The 16,967-nt window shown below is 38.3% G+C and overlaps 1 protein-coding gene across 13 annotated transcripts in view; it reads right to left on the bottom strand.

Moving 5' to 3' along the window:
- MGA (MAX dimerization protein MGA) overlaps nt 1-16,967 on the bottom strand; it is a 147,794-nt gene that overhangs the window by 50,315 nt on the left and 80,512 nt on the right. For all 13 annotated transcript variants that reach the window (XM_036244982.1, XM_036245017.1, XM_036245055.1 and 10 more), the window contains exons 6-9: nt 7,598-7,729; nt 7,277-7,381; nt 5,522-6,186; nt 2,879-3,227 (exon numbers count right to left, since the gene is read on the bottom strand). In XM_036244982.1, coding sequence (XP_036100875.1) covers nt 2,879-3,227; nt 5,522-6,186; nt 7,277-7,381; nt 7,598-7,729 — 1,251 coding nt within the window. The remainder of the gene's footprint in view (nt 1-2,878; nt 3,228-5,521; nt 6,187-7,276; nt 7,382-7,597; nt 7,730-16,967) is intronic.

Genomic DNA, 16,967 nt, shown 5'->3' with positions numbered 1-16,967 from the left:
GACAACATGGATAGACCTAGAGGGTATTTTGGTAACTGAAATAAGTCAGACAAAGACGAGTACCATATAATGTCACTTATATGTGGAATCTAAAAAGCAAACAACGGGGTAGTCCCAGAGACGTGAATGTGGGGTACAGCCCTGGCCGGTTTGGCTCAGCAGTTAGAGCCTCGGCCTGCGGACCAGAGAGACCCGGGTTCAGTTCCCGCTAAGGGCACGTACCTCGGTTGCAGTTTGTCCCCGGCCCTGGTTGACTGTGCAGGTGGCAGCCACAAGATGTGTCCCTTTCACGTCGATGTTTCTCTCTCTCTCTCTCTGTTCCTCTCTCTCCCTCCCACACAACCTGAACAAAAAATGGAAAAATGTCTTCGGGTGAAGATGATAAAAAAAAAAGAAGAAGAAAGTGGGGTACAGACTGACAGTCCCCAGAAGAGGGGGTACAGGAGAGAGTTAAACCACAGAACTTTTATGCATGTATGCATGAACAGTGGACATGGACAACAAAGCTGGGGTCAGGGCGGGGAGGGAGGGTGAGAGGGGTATCAGTGGGGGGAAAAGGAGAAACATCTGTAACAAAAATAAATTAATTAATTTTAAAAATAAATAAAATAAAAAGCAAACAAACATACAAAACAGAAACAAACCTCATTGATACAGAGAACTAATTGATGGTTGCCAGATGAGAGTGGGCTGGGAGATGAATGAAAAGGGGGAAGGAATTAAAAAGTACAAACTGACAGTTATAAAATAGTCATGGGGATGTAAAGTATAGCATAGGGAATCTAGTCAATAATATTGTAATAACTATATATGGCGCCAGGCAAGGTGATCACTATTTAAGTTATATAAATGCCTAATCACTATGTTGTACATCCAAAACTAATATAATATGTCAACTGTAATTTAAATATTTTTTTAAAAATCATTTTTAAAAGGCAATTTACAGAAAAAAATAAAATCAAAATAAGATACCAATTTCTGCCTATCAACTGGAATATCCAGTGTTAAAGAGTTTGTTTATTTATTTATTTATTTTTATCCTCGCCTGAGGACATTTTTCCATTTTTGTTCAGAGTGGGAGGGAGAGAGAGGAAAAGAGAGAGAGAAACATCGACGTGAAAGGGACACATCAAGTGGCTGCCACCCACACAACCCAACCAGGGCCGGGGACAAACTGCAACTGAGGTACGTGCCCTTAGCAGGAACCAAACCCGGGTCTCTCTGGACCGCAGGCCAACGCTCTAACCGCTGAGCCAAACTAGCCAGGGCCCAGTGTTAAAGAGTTTAGAAGAACTAACACCATTTAACTATTGGATAAATATGTGATTGGTACAACTCTAGCAACATCTAAGAATGTTTCAAGTATACTCTCTGTCACAGGAATTCCACTTTTAATAACCTATCCTAAACACAGATGTTCATCACTGTACTGTTTATAATAAAGAAAATTCAAAAAGGCTGTCTAACCAAAAGAACTATTACAACATGAAGTTATTAAAAATAAAATTATAATATAGATCTACACTTGATGTGGAAAGTAGGACATTTTATATTAAATTTCTTAAGGTTATGACACCACATATATAGTAGTATCATTTCCATTAAAAAAATATATATATGGCCCTGCCGGTGTGGCTCACTGGTTGAGCATCGACTCATGCACCAAGAAGCCTCCGGTTTGATTCTCGGTCAGGACATATGCCCAAGTTGTAGGCCCAATCCCCAGTGGGGGTCATGCAGGAGGCAGCCATCCAAAGTTCTCTCTCATCGATGTTTCTATCTCTCTCTCCCTCTCCCTTCCTCATTCTCTAAAATCAATAAAGAAAAATAAATATATATACATATATATACATACATATATATGTGCGTATGTATACACACACACAAGTGGATTAAGAAAATATCTGGAAAAAACATACACTGAAATATTAATCACCCACTCTGATTGAAATAAATACATGGCAAGCAATAGCAAATGTAAATATAAACTGCCAATAAAGAAATATTAATCCCCTAATAAACTAAAAAGCAAAAAACTTTTAAATAACACGATAAAATTTCTCCTTTTTACCTTTTAAACAAAAAAAATGATATAGAAAGAAAAAAAATTGAGAATGAAATAATATGTAACTTCATCTACATATTTATCAAAAAAGAATAGTAAACTTTTCAAAAGAGTGTAACAGTGCTCAACTCAGTTATGCCCATAACCTGGCCCCCAAATCCCCAATCTCCTGGTTAATACCTCAAACCACGACCAGAATGTCTTGTTGCAAATTTCTTCTTTTAGAAAATAAAGTGTATTAGTAGTTAAACTTGGCTATTGCATAACATATACATATGCCAAATCATCATGTTGCACACTTTAATTATGCACAATTTTGTCAATTATATCTCAATACAGCTGGGGGAAGAATATAATGAATTATGCTGATGATCTATATATTGCAAGAACATTGGGGTTGGAGGAAGAAAGACATAGAAAAATAGGCAAAGTTTCAAAGACATTCTGGAAATCCACATAAAAGAATGATTCAAACTTCAAATTTAGCACCAAAAAAGCCATCTTCAAAAGAGAGTTTCCATTGGAAAAAAAGGCATGTGCACGTGTGCATACATGCATGTGTGTACGTGTATTTGTGTGTGTAGTATACACGCCATTCAGAAAGAGCATTAGCCCTAGCCGGTTTGGCTCAGCGGTTAGAGCGTCGACCTGCGGTCCACAGAAAGAGCATTAAAGGATGGTTAAGATTTTCTTAAAATTCGTATTAGATGATAAACTGGGATTAAAATAAGAAATTACTATTTGAAGTAGGTTTTCAAATAACCATACTTTTCTAAAAGATAAAACTATACTATTTTAAGTCTCAACACTCACTGTATTCCAACTTCTTTCTCTTCTTTTTCTCTTTCAACTGTTCTTCCTCCTCCTTGACCCCCTCTTCTCCTTCTTCTCTTTGCTCGTCTCCCAAAGTATCATAACATACTGCATCACGATGAGCAGCCTTCCTCTGGAAATGCTTAGTTTTGGATCCTCCTTTAACAAGTACAACTTTTCTTTTCAAACAAGTGCAGCCAAACATGCAATCTGGTCGGCGGCAGTGTGCAGGCTGACGCTTCTCCAAAGCTAGACTGGAACATATGCAACCCAATCGACAGAAGTCATTGTTGCATGGAGGTGCCCGTTTCCTTATGATTGTGTGGATGGGTTTAGTTTTGAGAGATGCCTAAAGTAAAAGCAGAAAAATTTAAATCTACTAAATCATCCCCCAACACCACCAACAACCTATAGTCAAAGTTGGTCTGCCTTCTTCTCTGACTCTGAGCACTCAGTACTAAGAGCACAAGATTGGGGAAGATTCAAATGACAGAACATGAATATAAACAGAACTCTGAGCAATCTCCCATTCTAATGTATAGTTCAGACAAACAAGAAAGTATTTTAATTATGAGCCAAATATCAACAAAGATAAATTTATTCTCAATAGAAATCACACATAATGTCAAACATTGACAACTTAAGGCCCAAGGACCAATCCAGCCTGTTTCATAAAAAAAGTTTCACTGGAATATAACCAGGCTCATTCATTTTTTAAAATTTTTATTTATTTTTTATTAATCCTCACCCCAAGTATATTTTTCATTGATTTTTTTTTTTAGATGGGAGGGAAGGAGGGTAGGAGAGAGAGAAGCATTGATGTGAGAGACACACAACAATTGGTTGCTTCCCACACAACCCTAACCAGGGGCGGGGATCAAACCCTCCACCCTTTGGTCCACAGGCCAATGCTCAACCACTGAACCAAACCAGCCAGGGACAGACTCAATCCTTTAAATAATGTTCATGGTATTATTAACAGCAGGGTTGAGAAATTGCAATAGAGTGCACAGCCCACAAAACATAAAATATTTACTGTCTGTTTTACAGAAACAGTTTGTGGAACCCTGCTCTATGGTAATTAATACAAAAGAAATAACAACATACATGCATAAGTCTTTGGAAATGGCCCAGCCGGTGTGGTTCAGTGGTTGAGCACTGACCCATGCACCAAGAGGTCGCTAGTTCAATTCCCAGTCAGGACACATGCCCAGGTTGTGGGCCTGATCCCAAGCAGGGGGCATGCAGGAGGCAGCCAATCGATGTTCTCTTTCATTGATGTTTCTATCTCTCCCTCTCCTTTCCTCTCTCTCTAAAATCAATAAAGAAAAAAAATTAAAAATAAAAAGTCTTTGGAAATGATTACTAATATAGGACACTTTATTCATTCCCAACATCTGATGATCTTCAGCTCTAGAATTTAGTCACAGAACTAAAAATAGAAGGTACAGAAATTATATGACAAGAAAATTATCCTCATTTTTGTGGTGTTACATCACATCACTAGAGGCTACTAAGATGGGTGAAGCCATAATAAATAATTTTTAAAAATTTTCCCTTTCTTTATTGATTTTTAGAAAGAGAAGAATGGAGAGGGAGAGACAGAAACATCGATGAGAGAGAACATCAAATGGCCACCTTCTGCATGCCCCCCACTGGGGATTTGGCCCACAACCTGGGCATGTGCCCTGACTGGGAATCAAACTGGCAATCTCCTGATGCATGGGTCGACGGTCAACCACTGGGCCAACCGGCTGGGCTAAAAATTCTTAATATAAAATTTCAGTCCTGACTAGTGGGGCTCACTTAATTGGAGCATCATCCCACGCACCCAAGGGTCTCAGGTTCAATTCCCAGTCAGAGCACTTACCCAGGTGGGGCATGTACAGGAGGCAACTGATCAATGTTTCTCTCTCACAATGATGTCTCTCTCTCTCCCTCCCTCCCTCCATCCCTTCCTCCCTCTCCCTTCATCTCTCTCTAAAATAAATTAAGTCCGGCCGGTGTAGCTCAGTGGTTGAGAGTCGACCCATGCACCAAGAGGTCACCAGTTCGATTCCCGGTCAGGGCACATGCCCAGGTTGTGGGCCTGATCCCCAGTGGGGGACATGCAGGAGGCGGCAAATCAATGGTCTCTCTCATTGATGTTTCTATCTCTCTCCCCCTCTCACTTCCTCTCTCTCTAAAATCAATAAAGAAAAAAAAAAAAATCACATATCCTCGGATGAGGATTAAAAAAAATTTTTTTTAAGACAAAAGCTTTCTCTCCATAGGTTTGTATTTTGGATTTTAGGGAATTTCGTCCCTTTTAAGCAGAATTTTCAAAGCTGTTTTAACAAGATCAGCAAATGTACTTGCCCACATACTGGAGAATGAAATTAGAGACTTTCAGAATGACCAGCTGCCTCTATATAGAAGAATATTATTCAAAGACACAAATGTTCTGTTTCCCTCTACAATAAGAGGGATCTACACTTGGGTATCTAGCTGATAAAAAACAATAAACGAGGAAGACATCTCCTTAGTTGTCACTAAAATAACTAAATGCCCAGTTCTCCTGCAAAGAAATCCATTCCCCTTCCCCCTCATTAACCTAATTCTTTCTAGACAAGAATGTCTCTGGAAAAACAACAGAAAACTTACCTGAGCCGTAAGCAGAGTTGTTAAAGATACATCTGCTCGCTCTTCAGTGATATAGGTTCTTGGTTTTCCTTCCCAAAGTGCACAGTCCTCCAGGTCCATTAACTTCACTTGAGATTTAGACAAGCCCGCAGGGCGAGTTCCCTGTTGCTGCTGCTGCTGCTGGTGGTGGTGTGCGTGCCGCAAATTAATTTGCTTTGGGAATGTATTTTCATCTAAAGTTGGCACAACAAAGCTATTCACCTGATTTTCTGAGATGGTGCCTGAAGAATTCTTGGTAACCTTATCTCCTGGAATAACATGAGTATGTTTCTGCTTTGGTGAAACAGGATATGGCAAAATGGATTTATAAGATGATTTAGTTCGGCCACCGAAAGTTGCCTGTTTGTTCTGAGACTTTGCCTTTCGAGATGCAGGAGTTACAGAATGAGGCTTCAAAGAGTAAGAGGTAGAAGGGGAAATGGTAGATTGCTTCTTTAGTACACTATCAAGTGTGCGTACATAACTAGTACTCTTAGTGGGAAGCTGGTATACCACAGGAGATGTGGGAGCATTAGAAGAGAAACCCATATTTGTTTCCATCAGCTTGCCTTCGTTTTCCAAGTACTCATCTAGCTTATCACTGCAGAAAGCAGAACGGTTTTTCAGTGGACCTTCTGAATTTCCACCTAGAAATAAGAAGACACACATACTTAAATCTAGAACACATCTTTAGATCTCTAAAAAATACATTAAGAAATGCTAGGATTCCTTCTTCAGAAGAAAAATATAAAACCAAGTAAAGAGATTAAATGTCATACAGCCCTGGCAAGTTTGGCTCAACGGTTAGAGCATTGGCCAATGGGCCAATGAGTCATGGGTTCAATTCTGGTCAAGGGCACTACCTCAGTTGTGGTCCTGGTTGGGTCGTGCAGGAGGCAGTCGATGTGGCTCTATCACATCAATGTTCCTCTCTCTCTCTCTCTCTCTCCCTCCCTCCCTCCCTCTCCATCTGATAATAAGTAGAAAAATATCCTCAGGTGAGGAATAAAATAAATAGATAAATAGATAGATAAATAAATAAATAAATAAATAAATAAATAAAATAGATAGATGAATGAATGTATGTATGTCATACACTAATTATATTGAAATTCATTCTCTAGCCCTGGTCAGTTTAGCTCAGCGGTTGGGACGTTGGCCCACAGACCAAAGAAACCCAGGTTTGGTTCCCGCTAAGGGCGCATGCCTTGGTTGCAGTTTGTCCCCGGCCCTGGTTGGGGTTGTGTGAGTGGCGACCACTTGATGTGTCTCTCTCTTCCTCCCTCTCTCCCTCCTACTCTATCTGAAGATAAATGAAAAAAAAAAAAAAGATCCATTCTCTAAAGTTACTTCATTTCATATATTTAGCATCAACTTTTTTTTATTTTATTTTTTTTTGTTGTTTTTATCCTCACCCGAGGACATTTTTCCATTTTTTGTTCAGATAGAGTGGGAGGGAGAGAGAGGAACAGAGAGAGAGAGAGAAACATCGACGTGAAAGGAACACATCGAGTGGCTGCCACCCTCACAACCGACCAGGGCCGGGGACAAACTGCAACCGAGGTACATGCCCTTAGCGGGAACCGAACCCGGGTCTCTCCGGACCGCAGGCCGACGCTCTAACCGCTGAGCCAAACCGGCCAGGGCGCATCAACTTTTTTTTAAGATTTACTTTCAACAAAGGCTGTGGTCACATGTTTCAGAACATATTTATAATCTTTTTATAAAGCTGATTACCTTCATTCCTAGATGCAGAAGCACCATGAAACTTTCCCCTCCATCCCTTGATCTTGGTGAAGTCATTGGTCTTTCCTGTTCTAGAAACAAAGGGAAATCCAGCATCTAAAAAAAAAAAAAAGTAAAAGAGATTACCAAAATCCTAGCAAGCCAATATTTAATATCTAAGTAATTAAGACTTTATCTGAAATGTATAAATCATTAAGACTATGCCACTAAATAAAAGATCTACTCTAGACTCTCCTACATGTACTTTGTCTCTAAGAAATGTAGCTTTTTATTTATATCACAAATTTGACTTCATAAATACTATGCACTCACCAGGAGAGGCTGGGTTGGTTCCTGTAAGGTTCCAGAAAGGAAAGCTAGTGGCTGGAGCCAAAGGTAGCTGTACTCCCAAGTATTTAAGATCAATGCTCATTGTTGGATCCACTGAATTCAATTTTAAGCCCACTACAAGAAAAAAGGACCACAAATCATATTGGGTTTTTAACCTTCAGTTGGGAGGGGAGAAACAATAGAGATAAAGGAGATAGTGAAGAACAAAATGATCAAATAAAAATTTTAAATGGCAGAGACACTTTAGGGTGACCCCATGATCCTCACCTCCTGGTATTACATATTTGTGTAATCCTCCCTCCTTGAGTATGGGCAGACCCTGTGATTTTTTTCAAGCAATGGAATGTGGGAGCAAAAGGGATGGGATATACATGATTATATGCATGTAATAATATAAGAATAAATGTATCACCCATCTTGCTCAAGCTGCAAGGATATAAATTCTGCCAACAACTTGATGAAAATTGAAAAAATCCCTCCCCAGTCAATCCTCTAATGAGAAACCAGGACTGACATTTTGATTATCTTGTGAAACCCTAAGCAGAGGACGACCCTGTTAAGTCACGATGCCCAGACTCCTGACCCACTGAAAATGTGAGACAATAAATGTATCATTTTAAGGTGCTAAGTTTGTGGTAATCTGCTATGCAACAATAGATAACTAATACATAGACATAAAATTCGGATCTTTTGTGCTTTTAACCTTTTTGTGTTCCAGAGACTTTCTAGGACGTCTAATACAAACTTGCCACAGACTAAGCTTATGTCCTGCTTATGGTTACTAATTCTCCAGTTATTATTAATTATATTTATGGTTAATTAAGCCTATATTATGACTTATTTGTAGGTTAAGAGGCAATTTTTTGGAAAAGTATTTTACATATACTTTTACTTTTTCTTTTTTTTATCCTCACCCAAGGACGTTTTTCCATTTTTTGTTCAGATAGATTGGGAGGGAGGGAAGAAGGGAGGGGGAGAGAGAGAGAGAGAGAGAGAGAGAGAGAGAGAGAGAGAGAAACATCGACGTGAAAGGGACACATCAAGTGGCCGCCACCCTCACGACCAACCAGGGCCAGGGACAAACTGCAACCGAGGTACATGCCCTTAGCGGGACCCGAACCTGGTGGGTCTCTCTGGACCACAGGTCAACACTCTAACCGCTGAGCCAAACCGGCCAGGGCTACTTTTACTTTTTTTGCTTAACAACTTACGTATGAAATTTGTCTATGTTAACAGAATTACCTCTCAATCATTTATTTTACACCATTATAGACTGCAAATAGACTCCAATTTATTCATCATTCTTCTATTGATGAGATAGTTGTTTCCTATTTTTAACTATTACAATGTTGTAGTATAGTTGTATATCTTCTACAATGACGTACATCACACATATGACCACGTTTGAGAGCTTTCTCTAATGTATTTAGCTTTTCCTTATGCCATTTACCCAGAAGAGGAATTGCTATATAACAGTGTAAGTTCATCTTTCAATTTTATTGAATGTTGTGTTTGCCATATTTGTGGCTGCCCAAATATTTTGAACACCATTCCTATATAGTTGTTCCTTTTCCTCGCTATAATGCCTACCTCTTTAAGGCAGGTGTTAGAAAAACTCGCTTTCCAACTTCTCTTGCAGTTTATGTGCAGACATGAGACATGAATTTTACTATCAGATGCATCTAGGAAAGACTTCAATTTAGAAGAGAGCACCATGAGGAGAGATATACTGTGTAGAATTATGTAAACAAGGGTGATGGTTTTTGGCCAAAGAAAGAACTTTAGAGGTAAAAGTAATCAAGGCCCTAATTGTAGTATGCTGTGTTCGATGTCCACATTGACAATGGTAGTGACTGTCCAATGTTGTGAGACTACTTGTATGAGTAGTCTGGGAATATAATTTGGGCATTTTTCCTGACTACATACCCCTACAATCTATTTTTCTGGCTTTTCAGGAGATTCTGTAGTCATGTGATATTGTTTAATAAATTCAAATTCTATTTCACTTGTAGAGTAGATTCTGATGTTTGCAACAAAGAATTCTAACTTAAAGTTATGAAAGGGCATGTAAGAAAATGATGATTATGTAACACACTGGAATAAACATGAAGCAACCCGTGACTGGAGGCAACCAGCTCTACAGTTACTGATATCCCTTGGTCTTGCCTACCCACTCTGAGAGAAATATCTCAAGAGCATACCCGTCACATAATGATAGATCACCATGTGCAACAATGCACTAGCTGGGAATCTGTGCTCTACATACTACCAAATTACTCTCAATTTATACTCCCTCCAGTAGCGCATGATCCTATCACTGGACTTTAAAACTTGTTTCAATCTTATTGATATAAAATGTTATTCTGTTATTCTTAAATTTGCATTTTCTATTACTAGTGACAATTTCTAATTTGGATTTATTCATTTGTAAATTACTGGCTTCATAATATTATTGAGCATTACAACTTAAAATGTTAACATAATTGAAGCCAAAAAGAATTCAAAGTATTAAGTATCACAGTAAAAACCATTAAAAGTCATAGGTACAGGTTCCCAAAAAAAGTTTACATTGTACTAGTTGCCTAAAAAGTAAAGAAAGACATTAGGTAAACCCTGGCCAGTGTTGCACAGTGGTTAGAATGTCAGCCCACACACCGAATTATTCTGGGTTCATTTCCCAGTCAAGGGTATGTATCTGGGTTACAGGTTTGATCCCCGCCCCAGTTGGGGAGTGTGCCTCTCTCACATCGATGTTTTTCTCTCTCACTCACCCTCCTTTCCTTTCCCTGCCACTCTCTCTAAAGATCAATGAAAAAAATATCCTTGGGTGAGGGTTAACAACAACAACAAAAAGACACTAGATAAATTATAAGTTACAAATTCCTATGCCTAATTTGTGTATCCTCCACATATAACCTCTCTGAACAAAAGATAGCTATTCTATTTTAGTTTGCAATTTGTTACGATAAAAGTTTTAATCACATCATGTGATTAAATAAAAAATATCAATAAAATAAAACATTCTTTCCTCATGTTTCCAATCAACTGGGAGAAAATAAGATTATGAATCAAAACAACTGGTTTCTAATCTTATCTTTGGCCTAAATTTCTCTTAGCTTTAGCTTCCTCATCAGTAAAATAAATATCAATCCACAATGCTGGGTTTTATGTTTTAGGACTTTTACCACATCTTTCTCTGTGAAATACTCTGTAATACAGATGGTAATAGATATAAAAGCCATTTCCCAAACCTCAAAGAGCTTTTTTGTTGTTTTCCCAACTGACTCATTAATAGTTACAACAGGGTAAAGTAAGTCCTATGAGATGTAAACAAAAAGAAATAACATTTGAAAAGCCCTGAAGAATCAGATAAAACTTTTCAGAGGGTGTAATTCTTAAATTAGAATAAGTAGGAATTAACACAGAAAGGTGGAGAGTGAGAACAGAGTGAAACCTGAAAGCAAGACACTGCAGAAATTCAAGTGAGAACTGAATCCTAAACAAAGAATAAAATGAAATACTGTGGTGCTTTCAGAAAAAAGAAAAAAAAAAACTCTCTTATTATTACTGACAAAACTACCAGAACAGCTGACTACAGAGAAGGTAGGAAAAAAAAAAAAATAAGGTGTTAAAAATGTACCCACACGCCCTAGCCAGTTTGGCTCAGCGGTTAGAGCATCGGCCTGCAGTCTGGAGAGACCCAGGTTCGGTTCCCGCTAAGGGCATGTACCTCGGTTGCAGTTTGTCCCCGGCCCTGGTTGGTTGTGCGGGTGGCAGCCACTCGATGTGTCCCTTTCACGTCGATGTTTCTCTCTCTCTCTCTCCCTCCCACTCTATCTGTACAAAAAATGGAAAAATGTCCTCGGGTGAGGATTAAAAAAAAAAAAAAAAATGTATCCACACAACTAAGTTGATAGACATGCAAAATCTAGACCCATACAATAAATTTAGAGACTGTTGTTCCTCCGTATTTTCTTTTCTGCATTTACTTGTATTTTGAACTGCCACCATCTCCCAAAAGTGATACCAACTCCTAAAAACAATAGTTAAGACCAAATGTATTTTAAATATACATATTAATTTTTTAAAAGCCCTAAAAATAGAAATCAATGGCATATAAAACAAAGTTGAAAGTAATTCCCAATTTCACTTATTGAGGCTATCCAGAAATGTTTGCCATGCAAAAAGTTCCTTCCCCAAGTAACAGATACATGAGACCTAGACTTAGTTGGTGTCATATGAATAACTTTAGTTTAGAGAAAATAAGACAATTAAATAACTTATAGAAGGCACACAACCCCAAATAAAATCCTTTCCAAAATTTAACAAAAGTATACTCCTAAATGCTTTTGCCATTTGGCCATATTAGGAGATATTTCTTAAATATATACTATCACACCATTGCAAAAAAAAAAAAACAAACACAAAACAACCCATAAAGATAGAAGTAAAAAATTATTTAGATTCAAACTCAGCTAAGATAATAAACTGTAGCAAAAAATGCCTGCCTCTAGCTAAACCTGCTAAAATATAAAGTATCCACAAAAACACACTCAAGGGGAAAAAACATTTATGTGAACAGCCAACAAAGAACAGAAAAGCAGATACATATACATATGAAAAAAATCCAGCTAACTATCAATTTAAATTACATTCAGAATTTTTTTAGTAACTAAAAAGAGGCCCCTGTGAAAAGACTGTTATAAAGGAATTTAACATTAAGATGGATGAGTCCATACTGATATAAATAACTGAATGAATAAACAAATGGAGAAGACCTGGCCGGTATGGCTCAGTGGTTAAGCGTGGACCCATGCACCAAGAGGTGACCAGTTTGACTCCCAGTCAGGGCACATGCCCAGGTTGTGGGCCAGATTCCCAGTGGGGGGCATGCAGGAGGCAGCCAATCAACATTCTCTCTCATTGATGTTTCTCTCTCTCTCTCTAAAAATCAATAAAGAAAAAAATATATTAAAAAAGAAAAACAAGTCCTGGCTGATTTGGCTCAGCAGTTAGAGAGTCGGGCCTGCAGACCAAAGAGTCACAAGTTTGATTCTGACCAAGGGAACGTACCGCAGTTGCAGTTCGTCCCCAGCCCTGGTTGGGGTTGTGCGGGAGGCAACCAATCAATGTGTCTCTCTCACATCAATGTTTTTCTCTCTCTCTCCTTCCTTCCCTCCCTCCCTTCTTCCCACTCTATCTGAAGATAAAGGAAAAATATCCTTGTGTGAGGATTAAAAGGAAAAACAAAACCAAATGGAGAAGAAGACAAATCTCTGGTACAGAAGGATTCCAAATAATTTATGCAGATATTCCACCCTCAAGAAAGTGGAGTATAACTTCCTACTCCTTAAACGTGGGCTACACAGTGACTTCCTTCCAAAGAGTACAGCATGGAAAGGTCAGTGAGACAAATCATGTTGATAATATGTGGCCTTGATATAACAGGATGAGAATGACACTTTATCTCTGTGGTCTTCCTTCCACAAACATATAACCCCAGTCTAACCATGAAACATCAGACAGATCCCAACTGAGGAACAGTCTACAAAATACATGACCAATATTCCTCAAAACTGTCAAGGTCATTAAAAACAAAACGTCTAAGAAACCATCTCAGCAAAGAGGATCCTAAGGAGACATGACCACTAAATGTAATGTGATTTTTCAACGTGGGATCATGGAACAGAAAATAAGTAACTAAGAAAATGTGAATAAAGTATGAACTTCAGTTAATAATAATACAGGGTGGGGCAAAAGTAGGTTTACAGTTATTTATCCATTTCTATGATCAACTGTAAACCTACTGTTGCCCCACCTGTATATCAATACTGGCTCACTAATTCTAACAAATGTACTACTATACAAATGTTAGATGTTAATAGGGGAAACTGTGTAGAGTACAAGAGAACTCTCTGTATTATGTTCCCAAGTTTTCTGTAAATCTAAAACTTATCTAAAAATAAAAGGTTTATTCAAAAATCCCAGCTGGTATGGCTCAGTAGATTGAGTGTCATCCCATGGACTGCCAGGTCCAGTCAGGGCAAGTGCCTGGGTTGCGGGCTCGATTCCCGGAAGGGAGTGTGCAGGAGGCAATTGATCAATGTTTCTCTCATATCGACATTTCCATCTCATATCTCTCTTTCCCTTCTCTCTCTCTCTAAAAAAAATTAAGTTATTTTTTTCAAAAAAAGTTTATTCAAAAATTGACACAGAATTGACTTAGTTGCAATGAAGTAGAAATGCTTTTATAGAAATACTTTTAAAGTTCTAAACAGGTAATTTCAGGTTGACAGACTAAAAAATTAATTTGGATGTAGTAAAAAAGTATAAGAGAAAAAATATAGTACTGTGGAAAACAAAATTTAAAACCTTATTTTAGCAACAAAACTACCATCAAGAACAATAAAAACATTTCCTCTGACTTAATCAACATTTCTTTCAGAATTTCAAAGCTCCAAAAAGCTTACAAATGTTTCAAGCTTTTTTCAGCTCAAAAATATTTTAAGTGCTTATTTTCTAAATACAACTTTCTAGTTAGTAGAAAGGCAAAAAAATATGACAATATAGAATTGAAATTTAACAAATGACTTCAAGCATCAATTTTTAGAAAGGGATCTGGAAGAATACTTTCATTATCTTCAGAGACCTGGGGATGGCACCACTCAATACAAATATTTAGCTAAATTTATTCTTTTTAAAATGTATGTCTTAAGAAGCAAAGACTGGGGGTGGAGGGCAGACATCTGGCAAAATAAAATAGAAAAAAAAAAAATCCAAAACAGAACTCTCCCTCACACCTAATGAAAAGTTAAGTGCCACATGGATTACAGATGTTAACTATTTAAAAGAAATAAAACTATAAAAGAATGCAGCTGAGCCCTTGGCCAGGTAGCTCAGTTGGTTAGTATCATCCAGATATACCAAGGTTGAGGGTTCAAACTCCAGTCAGGGCATATGCAAGAGTCAACTAATGAATGCATGAATGAGGAGAACAACGAATCAATGTTTCTTTCTCTCCCTCTATCATGTTAATAAATTTTTTAAAAATGTAGTTGAGCCCTGGCCAGTTTGGCTCAGCTGTGAGAGCACCGGCCCGCGGACCAGAGTTCCGGGTCCAGTTTCCGCTAAGGGCACATACCTCGGTTGCAGTTTGCCCCTGGCCCCAGTTGAGGTCGTATGGGTGGCAACCAGTTGATGTGTCTCTCTCACATCAATGTTTCTCTCTCTCTTCCTTCCTCTCTCCCTCCCACTCTATCTGAAGCTAAATGCAAAAATGTCCTTGGGTGAGAATTAAAAAAAAAATTCAGTTGAATTGATTTTAACAACATGAGGATTAAGCAAAAACTTGAACATGACACTAAATGCATAATCGGTATAGCAGGTACAAACTGATGGCTCACAACATATTATGTTTGACTCTGTTTTTAAAGCTTTGCCCAAAAAACTAGTATCAGCTGCTATCACTTCTAAGTTGAAAGACATTACATAAAATACTGACTTAGCTTCTAATGAACAATGGGAATTTCTGAAAACACTGGGGTCCACATTCCCATATAACATTCCAGGGATGGATGTAGCTGCCCCTTTAGAAAAGACACCTGTGCTCCAGCCCACCAAAGTCCAACCCAACCCACAAATTCAGGTTATCTCATTTTATTTATGTTTCCTGCTTAGTTTCCATAAGCATGACTTTGAAGCTCCTTTACAAAAAGGAAAAAATTACAGATTTGACTCAAATATCTATAAGGAAAGGAAAAAATTCAAAGCTTAGCCAACAAGGAAATAATAGGCAAATAAACCAGAGCAAAACACTGGCAAGGATCACTGATATATTTAATATTTAACTCTATCTTATTTTTATTTTTTAATCCTCACCAGAGGATATTTTTCCATTTTATCATCAGACGGAGAGGGAAGAAGGGAGAGAGAGAAACATCAGTGTGAGAGGGACACATTAACTGGTTGCCTCCCGCATTACCTGACCAGGGCTGGGGACGAACCAAAACCGAGGTACGTGCCCTTGACCGTAATCAAACTCATGACTCATTGGCCCATGGGCTAATGCTCTAACCACTGACCAAACTGGCCAGGGTGATATATTTAATTCTAGAACTAAGACTAAAGCATATGTGAGAATTAGGTTGAAAGAACACAATATAAATGTTATAATATTCATACAGTATCAGAGTATAACTAACAAAAAAATGGAAATAAAGATAAAGTGTAGGTTAACTAATAGGGAGAAGAGAATGCTATTTAAATAAAATAGCAGAAAAGCTAACAATAAACAATAACAAATGTAATTACCAGCCAAAACTAATAATGATGTGACTGTGACTGTCCATTAAAATCCATAGTACAGCCCTGGCTGAGTTTGATCAGTGGTTAGAGCATCAGCCTATGGACCAGAGTTGTGGGTTTGATTCCAGTCAAGGGCATGTACTTCAATTGCAGTCTGGCCGCCATCCCTGGTTGGAGTCATGTGGGAGGCAACCAGTCAATGTTCCTCTTTCACATCGATGTTTCTCTCTCTTTCTCTCTCCCCCCACCCCTCTATCTGAAGATAAATGGAAAAATATCTTAAGGTGAGGATTAAAAAAAAATCCATAGTACACAGTCCAGTTGGATTGAGATGTGCACACATGAAGATCACACCGTCCAACACAAGTGATCTCACATTAAAGCACAAATTCTTCAAATATTACCATTTGATTTAAAAATCAAATGATCATTTTATTTATTTTTTATCCTCACCCGAGGACATTTTTCCATTATTTTGTTCAGATAGAGTGGGAGGGAGAGAGAGGAAGAGAGAGAGAAACATCGACGTGAAAGGGACACATCAAGTGGCTGCCACCCGCATGACCAATCAGGGCTGGGGACAAACTGCAACCGAGGTACATGCCCTTAGTGGGAACTGAACCCAGGTCTCTCTGGAACGTAGGCCGACTCTCTTACCACTGAGCCAAACCGGCCAGGGCTAAATGATCATTTTGTAAATCAACCTTCTGTTTGTTAGCATATAATGGTTACACTCTCACATAAATGATCTACTATAGAATATAAATGAGCTAGACAGTCCTTTGAAAAGAAGGCTAACTCAAAAACTCAATAAACTACTCCAAGAAGCACACCTTAAAAATCAGATAGAAGAAACTAAAAATTAGGACATGACTTACAATCTTTTATTTACAGTACAAATAGAAAACTCAGTAGTTACTACAACAGCAATAAGTGTGATAGATTTCACTATTTTAAAAAATCGCCCTAGCCGGTTTGGCTCAGCGGTTAGAGCGTCGGCCTGCGGTCCTGAGAGATCCGGGTTCGGTTCCCGCTAAGGGCACGTACC

This window comes from Molossus molossus, unplaced genomic scaffold (assembly GCF_014108415.1).
Source record: "Molossus molossus isolate mMolMol1 unplaced genomic scaffold, mMolMol1.p scaffold_m16_p_1, whole genome shotgun sequence".
Lineage (NCBI taxonomy): Eukaryota > Metazoa > Chordata > Mammalia > Chiroptera > Molossidae > Molossus > Molossus molossus.
Note: the sequence above shows the minus strand (reverse complement) of the source record. Positions and strands in the feature narration are given on the sequence as shown.